This window comes from Notamacropus eugenii, chromosome 7, assembly GCF_028372415.1.
Source record: "Notamacropus eugenii isolate mMacEug1 chromosome 7, mMacEug1.pri_v2, whole genome shotgun sequence".
NCBI lineage: Eukaryota > Metazoa > Chordata > Mammalia > Diprotodontia > Macropodidae > Notamacropus > Notamacropus eugenii.
Window position 1 is genome coordinate 19,542,465 of NC_092878.1, and position 20,121 is coordinate 19,562,585.

Sequence of the window (20,121 nt, forward strand, 5' to 3'; positions counted from 1 at the left end):
AACCTGTGGCCTTGAGGTCACACATGGTCTTCTAGGTTCTTGGGTGCAGCCTTTTGACTGAGTCCAAATTTTACAGAACAAACCCTTTCATTAAGGGAATTTGTTCTGAGAAGTTTGGATTCCGTCAAAGGGCTATACTTGAGGACCCAGAGGACCACATATGGCCTCAAGGCCACAGGTTCCTCACCCCTGGAATAAGTAGTTATTTTCTTCATAGGAAAAAAACATGCTTCTTCCTTGTATATATTAGAAAAGTATAATGCAGGAAATCATAACCACTTCTAAGAAATATTCCTCTAAATTCAAAGTACATAATTTGCAGTCTGTGAGTTTTTTTAAAAAATTGATAACTGTACTTCAAGATAATTGGTTTCCCTTGTAATCCTATGTATTTTATTGTATGTATTAAGAACCGTTATTCTGAGAAAATGCCAAGAAGCTGCCAAATGGGGCCATGACAAAAAAAAAAAAAAAAAACAAAAACAGGATCAGAACCTCTGCTCTAAAGATATTCAAATGACTTAGTAAAAGAGCAACACAAACCAAAAACATCCTGATTATTTCCCAGGAATTTGTTCGACTTTCTCTAGGGACATTAACTCAGATTCATGTAGTAGAGCTTCTTCACCTTAGTGCTTCCCCTCCCTCACAACCATATATTTTACTACCTTGCATATGTTACTCATTAAGTATAAACTTATATGTGTTTATGTTGTCTTCCACAATAGAAGACAAAATACTTGAGAGCAGGGGTTTCTTTTTCTCTTTATATCCCTATTGTCTTTTTTGGGGGGATCTCCATTGTCTTTTGCAGTGACTGGCACATAGTAGGCATTTTTAAAATAAAACTTATTGAATGGTTGATTGATTGTCATGCAATATAGCATTTGCCAAACTTTATTTGGAAACATGAAACACTTTGGTGCTTGGCGTATGGTGACTAAATCCCTAAGTACTACTTCCCTTCTAGCTCAAAAATCTATGAACCTATGATCATTATACCACAGGGTACAGAGACCCCAAGTACATTGTGGTAACCAAGGCTTTACTGGATTTTGATCTAATTTAATCTAACTCCTGCCTCTCAGAAGTTTAAAACTCCCCTAGTAAGATTTTTGGTCCCCTGGCCTCCACTTTTTTTTAGCTGTATAATTCCCAGATGAAGAAAATCTACAACTTTCCTTGATAATTCTTTTTTGTAACTCTCAATCCTTATAGCTGGAAAGTCCTTTCTAATATCTTCCCTAAATTCCTTCCAACCTACCTTAAACACATTTTGTTTGCCCTCTCAAAATATAAACTCTCTGGTTACTCCTTTGGATAGCTAGGTAATGCAACGAATCGAATGAAAAAGTCCTAAGTTTGAATCCTACCTCAAAGCCTCACTAGCCGTTTGACTCTGGACAGGTCACTGAAACTCTCAGCCTTATTTTCTTCACAAAATGGGCAGAATCAAGAGAACATTGTATAGTAATAGCAGTATTGCTTTAAGAACAACTTTGATTGAATAAGTTATTTTGATTATTATAAATACCCAATTGATTACAAACAAAGAAACATACTACTGAAAGAAGCTAAATGCATCCAGAGAAAGAGTTGATATATAGAAGTATGTATAAAATGATTTTACTTATGTACATATATAATATATACAGATATACATACATATTGGTGCCTAATGGTAGCCATCCCTAGAGTGGGGGAGGGAAGGAGAGAGGGAAGACAAAAAAGAAAAGTTACATGGTAACTTTATTATATATTTCAAAGGAATTGCAAGTTGTACATAACAGATTTGTAGTTTCATGGTCAATCATCTTTTTTAATTCTATTATGTTATGGAAATGCTCGTTTTATTTCTGAAATTTAAAATCAAATCAATAAAAGTTTTTGAAAAGGAATAATTAAGGAAATAAGCATTTATTAAGCACCTACTATGTGCCAGGCACTGAGCTAAACACTTTATAAATATTGTCCCATTTGATCCTCACAGAAACCTTTGGAAGTGGGTGTTATTTTGATCCTCATTTTACAGTTGAAGAAACTGAGGAGGACAGAAGTTAAGTGACTTGACCGAGGTCACACAACTAGGATATGGATAATAACCTCACCAGATTATTGTGGGATCAAATGAGGTAATGTAATGTAAAGTACTTTGCAAAAATAAAACATTCTATAAATACTAGCTGCTATTATTATCATTTAACCCTTCTTAGGTCTAAATCTCTACTATAATCCTAATTTGATAATTTACCATGGTGTGGAAGAGACTCTGGGTTTGTGTTCTCAGGCTGTGCCAATGAGCCATGAGCTTTGACAAATCCTAATAAAGTCAGAAAAGCTTCAAATGGAACCAGCAAGTGACTGTATGTTATTGTCTAAGGGCATGCCTAGCTAAGTTTGGAAAGGGTCATCACCGGAACATGCCTATCAGGTGATGATTCCCAATGCCCTGCTGCCACCCTGTCAAATTGGAAAACCAGTTGCTCAGGTATAAAAAAGAGTTTGCGATGTATATCAGTGGAGGGAGAGAGTACACAAGCTGATAAAATCATGAATATTTTAAAATATTAAACGATAAGCTTGCAGAATTTAGCAAGTAGACCCTCTCCACTTTCCTATCTTGGGGCCTAGTAATTCAAGGGCCTTTACCCTGTTCTTGAATTTGAATCTTTACACATAATGAGAACAATGCCACTCCTGAGTGGCATTGGAAAATCTGCATTTCCAGACATTTTGCATATCCCCTCTATGTTACGTATTACACATGATATTCTAGCCAAACAGGCGTTCTTGCTGTTCCCCAGACTTGGCATTACATCTTCCACCTCTGTGTCTTTGCTCATGCTGTTCCCCATGCTTAGAACTCAGTCTCTCATTACCTTTGCATCTTATAATCTTTCTGCAGGAAGTCTTTCATAATTGTTAGTGATCTCTCCCTTCTCAAATGATCTTCTATTTACTTTTCTAGTTATGTGTTATATCCTTCCAGTAGAAGGTAAGTTCCTCAAAAGCAAGAACTATTTTCATTTTGTCTTTGTATTCTCAGTGCCTAGTACAGCGTTGTGCACATAGCAGTTACTTTAAAAAGTTTGTTCTAGTGAATTGAATTATATGAGCTGAATCAGATGGAAGAAGGAAAGGAATTTGAGCGATGTGGATCAATGGGGGAAAACCTTAAACTTAAGAGCTCATAGAAAACACTCCCTCAACTCACCCCATTCTAGAGGGCCCCATTGACGGCATCTTCCTTTAACCTACCAGTAGATTTCCCTTATTAAAAATAAAACAAAAGAGACACTGACTAACATTCCCCAAATTGTGGTGGATGTTCACACATGTTGAGATAATAGTACAAGTTTCTTCTCCTTTAAGATCAATGTACGGACATTTGGAAGTGCCTACTTTAAAAAAATTAAGTATCTGAAAAATAGTGTAGAATTCAGTTTTCCCAGAAGATATGATAATTATTTCATATGATATCAGGGTATAAATACAACAGCCCTTGTTTTCTACACTCCCATTTCTTTCACACCCAACCATATGCTTAGTGCTATCAAGCAACACTCTTTCTTCATCTCTCAGAGGTGCTTTGAAACATTTTTTTTTTACTTTTTAGTTTACAAAATGAATAGAGAGTTGCTTTCTCCAAGGAATAATATTCTTGGGAACCCCATTTATATTAAAGATGAAAGCATATCTGTTAGACTATCCACATTTTTCTTTCTAAAAAATATCACACTATGAATTAAGGATGAAATAAGATTCTTCTGTATTTATATAAAAATCATCTAAGAAATTCCATGGGAGCTTTGCAATGAATGACCAAACCAAATTTTAAATAAATCCTAATAACAGCTCACAAATTTTTAGCACTCTATAATTGCAAAGGGATTGTATATACATTATCTGATTTGATACTCATAAGAATTCTGGGAATTGGGTAATACATCTATTATATATATGTATGTATGTGTACATGTATGTGCATGTGTCTATATGTATATATTGTATATATATACACAAATTTCAGAGTATTACACACAAATATATATGTATGTATATATGCATATATATGTATATACATATATTATATATGTATATATATATGTATATACACACACAGGCCCAAAGAAGTTGTGACTTGACCAATGAATTGAAGAGCTAAGACTCAAACCAAGTTTTTTAACTTTGAATCAGAAAACTTTTTTCAATACCCTGCCAAGTCCACTGAACCTGATATCACACACTAGTGAAGAATGGAAAGCTCTAAAATGTGGGATATTTTCAGACAGCAAAGAAACATTCCCTTCTGAAATATCCTAACATAAAATAATGGATTAAAAGGCAGATGAAGTTTTCTTTGTTTTCCAGGAAAGAGTGAAGTTGGGAATGTGGGGCTTGGAAGAAAAAATCTTGAGGTCTACCATGTCTTCTCCACAGGTCTGTTATAGCAGGGTTAAAGTGGTGGAAACAGAGACAATTCAACTCCTTGAACCAGTTCCTAATGACTGACTCATGATATGTTACTGGCACATATGTTAAGAGAAGTTTTGTCAATGTTTTGTCCCCCAGAGAGCATGCAGAGGGAAAAACAAAATGAGAAATTAAACATGAGGTGTCTCACAATTATAAGACCTCACTGCTAACCCTTACCCCCAATGTCACAAAATACACTGGTCTCCAAAATATTTCTCATGCTTGAGTGATTGTTTGGGATTTGAGGTCACCATCAAATAAAGTTGATTAAACTGTCCTCTCTTCCCAGTTCTCTGCTAAATATAACAGTTTCAAGATTTCTATAAAAAAAAAGAGGCCCCAGCCAAGGAGAAAGAAAGCTCAGAAAGTTCTATTTTTACAAAAAAAAGGCAAGTCCTTTATTTGAGATGGATCACTGTTGTATGTTACACCATTGTCATAGCTAAATCAAGGGTCATAATGTAAAGGAAACAAAGGGTTTCATAAAAACATATTACTCCAAATGGTACCCCTGGCCAACTCTTTGATTAAATACATAGTGAAATATTCAAGGTTATTATATGGCACTTAAATTAATAAGAGCAGAGAGAAGGTAACATTTATTCACAGTCCAAAGCAATAACTTTTGAACCTTTGGTATATGTCTCAAATAAATATCAATAAATACATGTCAGTTAACTGGATAGTATTTAGTTCCAGGTTACTTAGGCCAGTGCTAGGGGTGTGCGTGTGTGTGTGTGTGTGTGTGTGTGTGTGTGTGTGTGTGTGTGTGTGTAAAGAATTGACAAAGTTGATAAATCCAGAATTCACATGGGATGATTAAGGTCTCTGGTGTGAGCACACAGGCAAATCCAAAACATGGCAAAAATCAAGCGCTGTAGTGCTGTGCAAGAGAACTACATTAGAAAACAAGAAGTGAGATACACCAAGGTACAAACTCTGTGGCTCTGATAGACTTCCAAAATTTAAAAAAAAAAAAAAAAAGGACACTCTCAAAACTTCATGAGCTAGGCAGAAGGGATGTCCTCGGCTCATGATTCAATTCCAAACAGTGCAGCAACCCTCATATAAGTATTTTTGTATTTGCATATTACAATACCCTTCCCACCCACCCCTTTCCCCTAATAAACAGCACCAGTGCAGTTTGAGTTAGAAAATTGGAAATCTGAGACATTCTACAGGTATTCATCATAAGTAAGGACCAATCAGTCTGGGCTCAAATGCAAACCTCTTCAATAGCCAGTCCTAACAGCACACCCCAAACAATTCCCTCTAGTTGACTGGTAAGAAAGCCATAATAGGTATGCTGTAAGGTCATACATAGAAAAAGCTGGCAAGCTGTCCCAGGGTGTTGGGGAGGGGCTTGCTGGTGGAGAAGAGGAGCACTTTAGAGATGCCTGTCCTGTTTTCCAGGAAGAGGGGATAAACTGAGGAGGTTGATCACAATTTTTATACCAAGAAAGTATTTCACTCCCACCATTCACCAATGTCCCGGGCTCAGCCAAAGCTCAATGTGATCCTAACCAGTAACCTTTTGTGTCCGTTTCTAGTCAGGTCATACCAACCCATGGGGTAAAGAGGGCCCATTTCCACATGAAGCCTTTTCTTTACCCAGCTGACTCTATAGAGTCAATGGTGTATCATTTGCCCGTGTTTCTACTGGATTGGAGTTCTTTTCCCCTTCTTGAGGCCATGGTCTAAAAGTTTCTCTGCAAGCAGCCCTATCCCACTTTTGGATGGAGAGAGTGAAGCTACTTGCTATCTCCCCAAGTCCTCCCCACCCCATCTATCCTTTCACACATAGGCAGAGTCACTTGATTGAGTCCTGCCAAAATTGGGAACACTGACCCGAGGCAGGTCCTTGTTGCGGATCTCATAGACAGACTTCCTCTTGGCCTGTGCACCACGCACAGCCAGCTTAATCTTGCGCCAGCCCAGGTGGTTGAGTTCAGCCAGATTGAGGACAACACAGATGCCACTCACAGCAAACATGAATACGAGGAAGACTGTCTTCTCTGTGGGCCGGGAAACATAGCACTCTACCTCCTTGATACAGGGGTAGCGGTCACATTCATACAGTCCAGGGACACTGAAGCCATAAAGGAAGTATTGGCCTACCAGGAACCCAATTTCTAGGGCATTACGGAAAACCACCTGGATGATGTAGAAGCGGGAGATGCCCTCTTGCCGACGGAGCTTGGAGCGTGCTGCTGTGCGCAACCCTGATGGGTGTGGGGCCAACTCCTTCACCTCTAGACAGTCTGGCTCGTTCTCCTTGCTAGTATTCTCTGTGTTCTGTAGTACTCCATTTACAATGGCATTTTGAAGCTTCTTATTGTCTTCTCGCTTTCCCCCACCACTGCCCCCACCCCCAGCCCCTCCAGGACCCCCAATCGATTCAGGAGGGTCCCTGTCCAGGGCGAGGAAGACAGTAGAGTAACGGCGTTCCCTCTGTTTGGCAGACTGATGCACTGAGTAAGTGATGAAGCAGAGGCTAGGGGTGCACACCATGATGATCTGGAAGACCCAGTAGCGGATATGAGAGATGGGGAAGGCTCGGTCATAGCAGGCTTGGTTGCAGCCTGGCTGCAGGGTATTGCACACAAACATGGTCTGCTCATCATCATACACAGTCTCACCCACTATGGCCACGATGAGGATCCGGAAGATCACCACCACTGTCAGCAGGATCCTGGGAGGGAAGTAGGGAGGGAGAAAGAAAGAATGTCATGGGCTGAGAGTCACTCAGTGGCCTGCTGCTGGCTTAGGGATCCCCTGCTCCTCCCATCCCATCCCTGGTGTTTCCCTGGTGCTTTGGCTGAGGAGCTGTCCACCATTCAGTGGTCCTGAACTAAGAATCTGAGAGCAATTATGCTTTCAGCTTTCTGACCATCTGGGATTTGTACACCTCCGTTTCAGAGGTCCCGAGTATATACGCAAATATTTTGGAGACGTGTGTATATGCAAGAGATTCAGATACATCTATACATAATGCATCTCTACATAATACATATATATTCATTATGTATATGGCATAGACACACAATTACATCAAATGCAAACTAGGGATATGTATCGTGTGAATGGACTCCATAAATGTTCATTCTCTATGTAAATATTATCCCTAATGTTATATTTAAAATAGTCTATTTATATGTATAAACACACAAAAATAATCCTGGTGTATGTGTGTGTTTCTCACACTATAAGCTTTCTTGAATAAATCGAGGAAAGAAGCTTCAGCCTCAAAGGATGACTCCATCTCCCTCTTCGCCCTTCTCTCTCCAAACACCATACTCCCTTCCAGCTTCTATTTAGGAAACAGAAGGGAGATCAGCTCTGACTCGGAGCACTAGGGGACCCAACAACCTGTGCCCAGAGTTCCGGTTCTGATGGGGGAAGAGTTACCCCATGGAAGGGGCCTCCCAGCAAGAGATCAACTTTCAGGAAGATCCCGGGGAGAGAAGGAAATAACTGGAAGAGAGAGGGGCAGTTCTGGGCTTGGGATGGTCCCGCCATATCCAGAACCCATGGGCCCAGGCAAGAGGGAGGGAAAGACGGGGGAGGGGAAGGGGCGCGAAAGAGGACTCGAATCGGTGAGGAAAGGGGGCCATGGGAAGGGGTGGACGCTGTGAGGCTCTGGTCCAGCGCGGCTTGGCTCCCTTACCTCCCAATCATAGTGGAATGTTGCTGTACGGCGGCTTCCAGCAGCCTCTCTAAGATGGTCCATTCCCCCATCGCTGTGCATTCGGAGGCAGCAGACAAAGACTGGGCAGCGCTGGGCACGTCCCTGCTCCTGGCCCCCTCCCCAGTCACCACCCGACAACGGGGGCTAAAGACCAAAAATAAGAGCAAAATAAACCTAATCCACTACTCTTCCCCCTCCCTCCCTTTTTTCTTTTTCTTTTTTTCACTTAAAAGAGAGGGGGGAAATCCAAGCGAGTCCAGAGAAATGGGGTAGCAGCTGGTGCTGTCCAGGGACTAGGGCACCAACCGGTCAGTTGCTGTCCAGCCTGGGGAAGATTCCCTGTGTGGCTTCGTCCAGGCAGGGGGTGGGGGCGACTGGGAGAATGTACTGGTCACTAGGCTGCTGCTAGCTGGAAAGAGATCTCTTGCTCCTGTTTCCCAGTCGGGTGGGTTGGGGGGGAACCAAGGTCCCTGCCTTGTCTCTGTGTCCCAGGGCAGCCCGACCCTTGTCTTGCAGCCTCAAACAGTGCAGGCTGGTGCCTTACTTCCCGCCTCCGAGGCCGGGCCGGGATCGCGACCCTGAATGCACAGAGGGAGCAGACTGGGAATCCGCGTCTTGCCGCCTCTAATCCTCCCTTAAGTAGTCTCTGCTTGCGTCACTCCAGGTTGGTGGAGGGGAGTGAGCGCCGGCGTGTTGTAGCTGCGCTCCCAAGCCCGAGGGGCTGGGGACTTGTGGAAAGGCAGGAGAAGGGTGGGAGAGAGGGAGGAGGCTGAGTCTTGGGTGTCCCAATTGAGCGAGGGGGGAGGGGGCAGGGAGTAGGGAGGAACCATCTCAGCTTCCCTAACTGGCCAACTGCAGCTTCCTCCTCGCTAAGCGGCTCAAAGCATTCCCTCCCTGCCCGCCCAGGTAGCACCGGGAGCTCACCTGCCCGCCAGACTACGCCTGTAGCCAGGGAGAAGATGGGAATGGGAGGTGAGGAGCTTGGGGCCATGAGTGAAGGGATGAGGGCAACTGTGTCTTTTCTTCTCAACCATTCATTAGTATTCAGCCCCATTTTTCTCCTTTCATCTAGTGTACGCACAGGGGGCTCAGAGTTGGGATTTCCCCTCGAAAGACGCACGAATGGGGCTGATTTAAAAGCTCTAGCAAGGATGCAGGTAATCGCTGTCTGTGAACAGGGCTGGAAATAAGGGGCTCCGTGGGCCTGTGGAGATTTGGCGACATAGGTGCGAATACCCTTAGGGGGACAGTGAACGTAGCTGTGAACGGGCCTGTGTGTATGTCTATGGCGAGAGAAGTATGTGTCCACTTATGTATATGCATATGTCTATCTGAATGGGTACTAACGTATGTACAGTGCAGTGATTGTATGTGGACGCCCCCTTATTTATGTTAATAGGAGAGCTAAGGAACAGAACCACTTCTGACAGATTGTGCATAACCACCCTCCTAATTTGGACAAGGATAGGCACAAACTTTGTCTAAACCGGACATATAGCATCACTCCTACTTGCTTCTTTCTCTTTTTGCACACCCACTGCCTTCCCAAATAAGCCCAGCTTAATTTCTGAGCCCCTATTTGCTTTGGGTTGCCAGATCTGCCTCTGTAAAATGTTCAATTAGCGGCTAGGAATTCTTTCACACCAGGATGCTCGTTAGCTTAAGGCTAGACATTTGAAGATATTGATAGTTTTCAAAGTTTTGGAGTATTTTCCACCAGCATAAGAAAAGAAAATGCTTGGTGTTCCTACTCTTAAAAGAAGCCTTGTGAATGTGTCAGCATTTCTTCTTAGAAGCATAATGCTCTCAGAATTGTTTCCATCTATATGGGAGATCACATACATGTGTGGCTTAAACCACACAGAGAAGAAAGAATTACGAGTCTTTTAGTTGCAGCAGACCCTGAACTTTGTTTTAGGTAACAATCTCAGACTTTTGAGATAATGACAATTCTGAAGCATAGACTCAGTATAGAAAAAGGTTTTATTTGTACATGACTTCAGGCAAAAGGAAAAATCATTTCAAAACCTAGGGAGCTTCATTTTTTCTGTTCTCCCCAGAGTTAGCTACTATTGTTGTTTAATATTTGATAACGTAAGAGCACTTTCACAGCAGTTCACACAAGAAAATAAAGTAGAACTAGAATAGGGAAGATGTAAATGAAACATCAAGTGATGATTATGAAGTTAGAGTGGATATCCTTCACTGATCTTTTACTTCTTTTGTCTCTGACAAAATGGGGCTTTAATAAAACCCTGCTCCTGATGACTGTTGAAGGACTTGATGTGTTTTGATTCTCACTTTAAGGCATCAAATGTGTTGGTGAAGAGGAAATAATGACTGCAAAGAGCTAGAATGACTTCGTCAAAAACAGATCATGTCAGACTAACCTTATTTCCACTTTTGACAGGATTACTAAAGTATTAACTCAGGAGAATGCTGCAAATATAGTTTATGTGGATTTTTTACAAAGCATTTTAAAAAATGTCCCATTCTATTGTAGGAAAATGGAGATATATGATCACATGATAATTCAGTTATATGAATCAGAGACTCGTTGATTGGCCGCATTCAAAGATTAATGGCTAATAGTTGGATCAGCTTAGTAGAAGGTGTCCAGGGAAGTGTCTCGGGAATCTGTGTTTGGTTTTGTGCTATTTAACAACGTTTTTATCATTAATTAAAGGCAGAGATAGCATATTTATTGAATATGCAGCTAACACAAAGTTGGTAATATTACAAAGAAAAATTAAGACTCAGAAAGACCTTCATAGGCTAGAGGAGTGGTTTAAATATAATCAGATGAAATTCAATAGGGACAAATACAATGATTCATTCTTGAATTCAAATAAATCAGAAGTTTAGCGTGGGAGAAACATTCCAAGATAGCAATTTGCCTAAAAAAAGACCTGGGGATTTTGGTGGACCACAAGCTCTATATGTGTGAATAGTGTAATATGGCAACCAAAAGAGCTTATGTAATCTTGGGTTACATTAAAAGAGGCGTAGCCTCTAGTAATGAGGAGATCATAGCGCCATCAATTTAAAGTTGGAAGGTACCTTAGAGGTTATCAAGTCCAACCCTATTATTTCAAGAATAAGGAAATCAAGTCCCAGAAAGTCAAAGTGACTGGTCACACAGGCAATGGAGCCAAGATTCACATTCAGGCTCACTAACTCTGTGATTCCCTGTCCTTTCCACTGTACCACACTAGCTCTGAACAGTTCCTCTATATTCTTGCTGGTCAAACCACAGATGAGTATTGCGTTCAATTAGCTCTGGATGCAACTGTTTAGTAAAGATATTGGTAAGTTGGAGAGCCCTTAGAGAAGGACAACCAGGGTGCTGGAAGGCTTGGAGTGTAGGTAACGTAAGAATCAATCAGAGGAATGCAATGTATTTACCCTGGATAAAGGAAGATTTGGAGGTGGAGGAGGGTGAGGTAGAGAACATAATAGCTGATTTCATGCATTTGAAGGACTGTCATGTGGAAGAAGAATTATATGGACCCAGAGATTAGAATCAAGGACAATTTCACAGAAATTTCATAGAAGCAAATTTAGGGTTGATGTCAGGAAAAATTTCTCCACAATTAAAGCTGTTCAAAATTGGAACAGGTTGTCTCATTGGTTTTGCCTTCACTGGAAGTCTTCAGTAAAGCTTTGTTCAGTGAACATTTGTTGGGTATGTGATAGTGGGATTGCTGCCAGGGTTCCTTCCAATTCTACAATGTTGTGATTCTTGTGCTTCTTCAACTAAGACTCCTAGAAAGATTCTCCAACATTCTCTTTTCCCATTTTATCCCTGTTCTCTGGTTCTCCTGTTTGGAGTATGTTTTGATGAAAGGGATTTCAGTAAATGGGAACAAGTAGGTAAAAAAAGGTAAAGAAAAATAAATCAAGGATAACCTGAAGTAAAAGTAGTGGTAATATTTTTATCTGGTTGTGACTGAGAGTGTTAGAATGTAATGCATGATACATTGATCATTATATAAATATATGTAGTTATCATTTCATGTATTTGAATGTGGTCCTAAGAACATTCATTTTGTCTCAGTTTGTGGTTTCATCAGGGAATCTTCTCAATGTAGAAACTCCCTCCCTTGATATAAATCAGATACTCATCTGTAACTTATCATCCTAGGGGCTGAGATAGACTAACTTCTCCATGATCCCACAAAAGGTATATGTCAGAAAAAGGACAGGAACTCAACTCATCCTGATTTCAAGACTAGCTCTCTATCGATTACTTCCCATAGACTATTAAAAAGATATATATCTCTATTTATACATGCAGAGAATTTTAGTTTCCAAGACCACTCATCTGATATGACATGAAGTCAACTGTGTTTACATAAGCCAACAATTTGTATCCCACCACACATAAAGTTTGCAAAGATATTAATTTATAGTGTTCTATGGCAACTGTGGTCTATGTCCTTCCTTGTCCTTCCTAGGATAATGAATTTAGTATAGAAAAGCACCTCAACAAAATTTAGAATAGAAAAACACCTCAGTAGTACAGGTCCAACTTCTTCATTTTGTAGAGTAGGAATCTGAAGTCCAGAGAGGTTAAATAGTTTGCTGAAAGTCATAGAGCTAATAAGAGTCTATAGGAGGATTTGAAGCCAGGTCTTAAGTTTAGGACTCTTCACAACAATGTAATGGTCATTCTCATCTTCAGTTTAAAACTCTGCTCATACTGCAGTATCTTAGTCTGCTATGTAGTTAGATTGGCAAGCTTTGGAGTTTGTCCATTAGTATACCTATCTTGGACAGACACTTCAAATAGACAATGAGCTAAGTCCAGGATTGAACAGGAGCAGAGCAGGTCTTTGGAAAATTGTCATGTTCTCTTACTAATGCCTTGATTCTATCCAAAACAAAGACATCATTTTAACACCAATATTCTTCTGGTATTGCCATATAGCTGTGAGTTATTGAACACTACAGTCTCCAAAGAATCGAAGCTAAGATCACCCAAAGAGCAGTGGAAAGGCAAATGGGAGTTGTGAGCTGGCTATAGCATATTATGAAAAACAAGCATACAGAAGAAATGTTGCAACATGTACAATCAAAAAAATACGTGATAACAAAAGATGGGCTGATCACATATTGATAGTGAGGCATAACCAATGGCTGACCACATAAGCCATTGGAAGCCTTGACATTACTTCAGAGTATACAATGCCATTCTAACTTTCCTGCCCCTTTTTGCTTACCTTATCTCTTTTCAACATAGCATATACACTCTCTTGCCTCCTATGATCTTTTCAATGTCTCTCTTGTCAATCTTGTCTTTTTTTGTGGGGAAAAATGCTTCCCATATTTTACTTACTCTATGATACCTTGTGTGGTAGATAAATGTAAACAGTTTTTCCAGTATAAAGTCTTTCTGTTTAGATTTTCAAGACTTCAGGAAAATATATTCATAATAGCCTCTGTTAGGTTACTCCATCCCTGGTCAGGAGCCCACCATCTTATTAAAATATAATCCATGGTCTAGAAATTCAAATCCCATTCTCAAAGACCATCTCCTTAACCAGGTGTTCATTTCCCAAGTCTGCCTTCCTTTTTCTGAAGCCTTCCTTTAAGCTGTAATAGTGACAAAAATACTACTTTTCTACTAAAATTTCCAGTTTCTAACTCAAGAATGCACCGGGCCAGGGATGTTCAATCAGGAGGCTGCTCTCTAACACTACATTCCTTATTCTCTGCTTCTAAAGTCATCTAAGTTTATATGCCTTTGGTTAGGTTAATCCTTGAACTAACCAGAACATTATCTTGGATAGTGAGTGTTGGGTTGGAACACAAATGAGAAGCAATTTCTAAAAGCTGAAATTTCCTCTGGATACAACTGTCCCTGTGAAAAGTCAGTGTTTGCAGCCTCCCTGGGTTTATGTGACTTGGGACTGTGTGTTATTTGGGACTGGCCCCTGTGCTCAAGTTATCCACATTTCATTCATAAACAGCCAGGATTAAGCAAGATTTATCCTCTGCTGTGGCCTACATAAGTCTGTTTCCTAATGAAACCAGCAAATTGCCTCCTCAAAAGGGGCAAACTTGTCCTGTGATATTAAAAAGAAAATGGTATTATCATAGAGAGCATATGAAGATGATACTTGTTTCCACAAGCAAATGTTTCTTTTTGCAGAATGATTTTCTTGGGTAAATTGTCTAGTGGAAATGGCATTGGATTTGGAATGAAGACCTGGGCTTACATTCTCTAGCTCAGCTACTTACTATCTGTGTGACTTTGGGCATGCAATCTCTCATTTTCCTCACCTGCAAAATGAGACAGTTGGACTAAATGATCTCTGAGGAACCTTCCAGGTCTGAATCTACATTTCACTTTCATCTTCCTTTAGGAATGAACATTGCAATTGCTGTTCAGATTTTTTACACATCACCATTTCACACAAAAAGCAGGTAGCTAACCAGGATACTAATCTATGAAAGCACCATGTATGTACATGTATATGTATATGCATGTGTCTATGTATATATGTGTATGTTGGTTGGTTGATTGTGGTCCCTATCAAGAAATGAGAAAGCCAAGACTCTTGTCTAGGGCAAATATATACTGTATGAAGGACTGTTCAATAGCAAAAAAAGGTGAAAGAATCCCAAGTTTGTTTTAGGTTCTATGTTGCTCCCATATCTGTGATGCTCACACTAACCCCACCAGTCCAGGTTATCAGGGTGGGTCCTCAAAAAGCTTTCACTTCCTTCTTTCTACTTGTTCCTTTCATCCCAGGGTTCCCAAATACATTCTGAGATTGACTCCTGCCTCAAAGAGCCCATATATCAAAGCTCTGGGGCTGAGAGGGTTTGCAGAGTTGGTTCTCTATGTTCTTCCCTAATCACGTGTGCTCTCAGTTCTACTGGCTTCTTCCCTTTACTACTGCTTGTCTCCTATTCCCTGACTGTCTAGACTTTGGACCTGACACTATACACACATGCACACACACATGTACACACATTTACATGTATGTACACATACATACATACACATATACACAGCGATGTGTGTACACATACATATACATACATATATGTGTGTATAGATATACATGTGTTTTTATATGTCTATATATATATACACATACATATATGCACATACATATATTACAAATGAAAGGTAATCTCAGAGGAAGAGGACTGGTGCATTACTGGGTTACCAGAAAAAGCTACTGCAAAAGGTAGAACTTGAGCTGAATCTTAAAGGAAACCACAGAAACTGGGAGCCAGAATTGAAGAGGGAGAGACATGGTGGTCCACTAGTGCAAATGTACAGTCAGGAGTGAACAATAATAAAAACGGAGCATCACAACTGGACTGAGGAGTGAACTAAGGTGGAGGAGGACCAGAAAGGTAGAAAAGGACCTTAGAAACCGTTGGAGAAAATTTCAGTTTTAAATTCCTAGGTACTTTTAAAGCTTTTTAAAGTATAATTTGTATGTTGCTGTGAGAGAGAAAAATTGCATCCCTTGCTCTACTTTCTGTATTAGTCAAAAATGTATGCGACTCTTTAAAAGACAACACATGCAGATACCCATGTATGTGGAGACAGTGCCTTAGGGTAGTAATATCTTGGGTATTAACGTAATGTTCCATTGTGACTGAAGCAGTTGTGTGACATCACAGCAAATAAATTAAAGCTGTGTTAAGAATCAAGGCACTGCTTTTGATGTATAATCTTTCACTTCTATGTCAAGTCGTGATCCCCATTCACACTGGGAGCATCCCAGGGGGTCTCATTGAACCTGTGCTGAGAGAATTCTCTTAAGTCAACATGTTAAGAAATCATTCAGCTACACTGTGCCAGCCTCAGCTTAGAGATTGGGCACTGGCTTTGTTGTGTTTCACGATTGTTGCTGTTTAACCTTACTTATTGTTATTTAGGATAAAATTGGTCATGATCCCTCCCAAGAAATGAGAGAGCCAAGACATTTGCCTTAGGCAAACATATACTATATGAGGGAACAGCTCAACAGAAAAATGGTGAAAGAGTTCCAAGTTTGCTTTTGGTTCTGTGTTGTTCCCCCTGTCTGTGATGCCTACACTAACCCCTCTGGTTCAGATTATCAGGGGGGGTCCTCTAAAAGCTTTCACTTCCTTTTGTCTTTCTACTTCTTCATTTTATCCCAAGGATCCCCAATACATTCTGTGATTGTCTCCTGCCTCAGTGAGATGTATATCAAAGTTCTGGGGCTGAGAGAGTTCTCAGGGTCAGTTCTCTGGGCTCTTGTTTAATCACAGGCAGCATCAGTTCTAGTGGTTCCTTCCCTCTCCTCTCTTATATCTCCTAGTCCCTGACTGCTTAGACTTTGAACCTGACATCTTTGTGCTGTGATGTTTGTGTCTTCCTGATTTTCTCATCATACTAAATGTACCGGCTTCTATTGCTATAACTGGTTTCTTGCTTACTTGAGTTTGACTTGTGGTCTTATTTATTTAAATCTTGAGAAAGTGGCTATGATTCTGCTCTAGATTGTTCACCTGCCTTCATACCTCCAGCTTTTTTTTTTTTTTTGATCACTAACTTCCTGGTTCTATTATGGGTCAAGCCTGCTCCTTTGATTACTGAGGACTCCTTACAATATAGACTTTGTCTTATTCCAATTTTCTCAAACTCTATTTGTCACACTGTATCTATCCCCTATAATCATCTACCATTGCCAATAGTGACACCCATTGCACTTATACTGCCACTACCATCACCATAAAGTAAGGAGATAACTATAAATTAATATTAAGATGTCAATGACTATAATAAATGAAAATATGGAATAAATCCTCCCTTCACAAAGAAGTCAATCTCTGATGGAGAAGTTCAGTCAATGAACCAAGACAAGAGGAGACAGGAGCAAGAGGACCATCCCAAACCTTTCAAAACACAGATTACAGGTAACTGTACATTCTACCATTAAAGAGAGATTGTGAGGTATCTTAATACCCAAAAGGCAGCTGGTAGCACCATGGATGGAGGGATCACTTTGGAGTCAGGGAGGCTTGAGTCTAGCCACAGATATGCACTAACTGTGTGACCCTGAGCAAGTTACTTAACCTCTGTTTGTCTCTGTTTCCTCAACTGTAAAATGAGGATAATAATAGGACATACCTAAGAGTATTGTGGGGATCGAATAAAATAATATTTGTTTTCTTCATACAGTGCCTGGCACATAGTAGGTACTCTATAAACATTTATTTCCTTCTTTATTTCCCTAATGCATACTTTATCTATTTGTGGATATCACCATTATTGGACAAGAGTAAAGCAAGTTCTTTGCTACCAGTGGAGATTGAGTGACAGTATATTTGTCTGGATTTAAGGCCAGAATTTTATTCTGGAAAACGTGTGCATGTGGTTCAGTTGGTATTTAGTATAATCCATACAGCCTAAGTAGTTAGTTGCTAAACTGCAAACATCCATCTCATTTCATCCCAGACTACTCATGGCCATCTGGACCACTGTATTTCTATTACATGGCCATGTGTATATTAATGAATTGATTGCATCAGATTACATTTTTTATTCAGAAAAAATAAGCAGCCCATCTATCCTATTGCCCACCATCAATATTTCTGTCATGAGATTCTTTCTTTCATGTTGCTACTGACCAGGTAATAAATGTATATACATCATTACCATTCACTAAAAGAAATGTTGCATGTACTAGAGATATACATTTAAGATTGAGCTTGGATCTTTACAAAGAAAGCTTTGAGATATAGTTACTTTCTGCATGTTTTTTCTCATACACGTTTAATTCAGAGACATCTAGACCATTAAGGTGGACAGCTCCCCAACACAAATGATCTCAGGAAATTAGAGAGGGGGCATCATAGATGCAAAGTCAAAATGGCCTGGAAGAATGAGTTCTTTGAATATGTTGAGTATAACTAGAAAAACAGATTTGATCAATATTGTATATAGTTCAGCTAAAACCCGAAGCAAAGTCTGAGCGCAAGACAGAAGAATGTCCTGAAACGTGAACAATAAGTCTAAATACTTATGCTCTGAATGTACCCTAAAGTTTGGCAATTAATTCAAATTATCCAAAACGTATAATAAAGTAACAAGATTGGGGGGGAAACTATTAGCACAAAATAGCGATAATGATACCTAGAATTTATATAGTGCCTACTGTGTGCCAGGCACTGTGCTAAGTACTTTACAATTACTATATTATTTGATCTTCACAATAACCATGAGACATAGGGGCTGTTATTAGTTCCAATTTTACAGTCAGCAAGCCAAAGATAAGGGATTTGCCTAGTGTCACACAGACAGTATTTGTCTGAAGTCAGATCTGAGTTCAGATCTTTCTTGTTCCAGGTCTAGTACTCTACCCACTGCGCCACTTAGCTGCCATCAGAACTATATATTCATAATAGTCATGCATCAGATCATTCAGGTGATCCTTGTTATTCTCAAAGTAGTTACTTTAGGAGGCGATATAAACTTATTTTAAGTGCCATTGCTCAGAACATTTTTGGAATTCCCCTTTTGGAATTGGCTTCAACTCAACCATATAAGAAAATCAATCTTACTACTTTATAACTTGCTTTTTGAACTACAAAGAGTATTAACTATGTCAATAACCATCTTATTCACTACATAATTTTAAGTGACTTTTAGGATCTTTCCAAAATTGTAATGCCTCCTCAAGTCTGGTGTACCATTGAGGATTTTCAAAAGAATACGCCACAGACTCAGAAACCAGTTTCAACATGGGAATTTTGAATATGTTTTCAGAAATAGAGCCATCATTGAGAAAAATATATACTTTGAGAAAGTGTCTCCTTTGAAGGAGAAAAGCTTAGTTGTGCATATACATTTTAGTTAATCACGTTACAGTGACATGGGCAAGGATTGTAGTGCTTTCTCCAGTACCTCTTAAGGAATGCAGCAAGAAGGCTTGGACTGTTCTTATGCAGGATTGCATCAGGGATTATGAACCTAAATAGAATGAATGCATAAACAAATCATTGTGTCCACTATGTGCTAGGCACTGTGTTAAGCAATGGGGATATAGACAGAAAAATGTGTCAATTTCTACTTTTAAGGAGTTTATATCCCAATAGCAAGAGACACCACATATAGGGGAGTCGTAGTCAGGGGAGTCAGAGGGATTGTGAGTAGAGCCACAGGGTTATTGATTATCAAGCTTTTTTAGTAGCACTAGTTGTCTTGATTTGATTACCATTCTCAAATCAAGAGGTAGAAATCAGAAAGAGGGAGGGTACGTACTTGGTGGCAGGCAAGATACCTGGGGAGTAAGTCACTTTATTCCTGGGACTGGATGGAATATGAAGCACCCACCACTTTAAAAAGGATGCTGTGACACTCCCAGTGCCACCGTTCCTTGAGTCTCAATTCCTCTCCGATCTCTGGAGGTCAGGTTCAGAGGGTGGCTGTTTCAAGTTGGGGAGAGATGACTTTTAGTAAGGCAGATGGCAAGATATCCAATTAAGCCCTGGTTTCTTCTAGAAAGATGGGTCATAGAAAAGGAAGAGATAGGGAGGAGTGACAGAGGAGTCCTAAAATGTTCCTGGGGTTCTAAGAGATGGAGAGGTAAACTCTGAGCTGAAGTTAAAGTAAAGCAATAGAAAAGGAGACATGTGGAGCAGTTTGGCCATGATTACCCCATAACCCATGAATACCAGCAAAAACCTAATGATCCCAAGCAGATGCAAGCTTGCTCTCACAAGTTTCGCTAGCATTTCATGAGTTAGCTGGCACAAACCCCTTGAATTCTAAAATAAATAGACCTTTCTCCCATTATGCTAGGAGAATCAGGGGGGAATTAGTTCAAAAGAGATTGATCCCTGTTGTTTGTGGGGGTAGGATGCCCATAATTATATTATAACTTGATTCTTGTTTTTCTATATTGATTTCATATTCTCGTGAATTGCTTTTGTTATTGGTTTGTTGACTCCTGAAAAGTCTG

At 40.0% G+C, this 20,121-nt stretch overlaps 1 protein-coding gene across 1 annotated transcript; it reads right to left on the reverse strand.

Moving 5' to 3' along the window:
• Positions 1–5,542: 5,542 nt before the first annotated feature.
• GJD2 (gap junction protein delta 2) lies at positions 5,543–8,729 on the reverse strand. Its single transcript, XM_072622374.1, has 2 exons — positions 8,144–8,729; positions 5,543–7,168 (listed from the first exon to the last, which is right to left on the reverse strand). The coding sequence occupies exons 1-2, from the start codon at positions 8,212–8,214 to the stop codon at positions 6,271–6,273; spliced, it is 969 nt and encodes a 322-aa protein (XP_072478475.1). The 5' UTR covers positions 8,215–8,729; the 3' UTR covers positions 5,543–6,270.
• Positions 8,730–20,121: the final 11,392 nt, after the last annotated feature.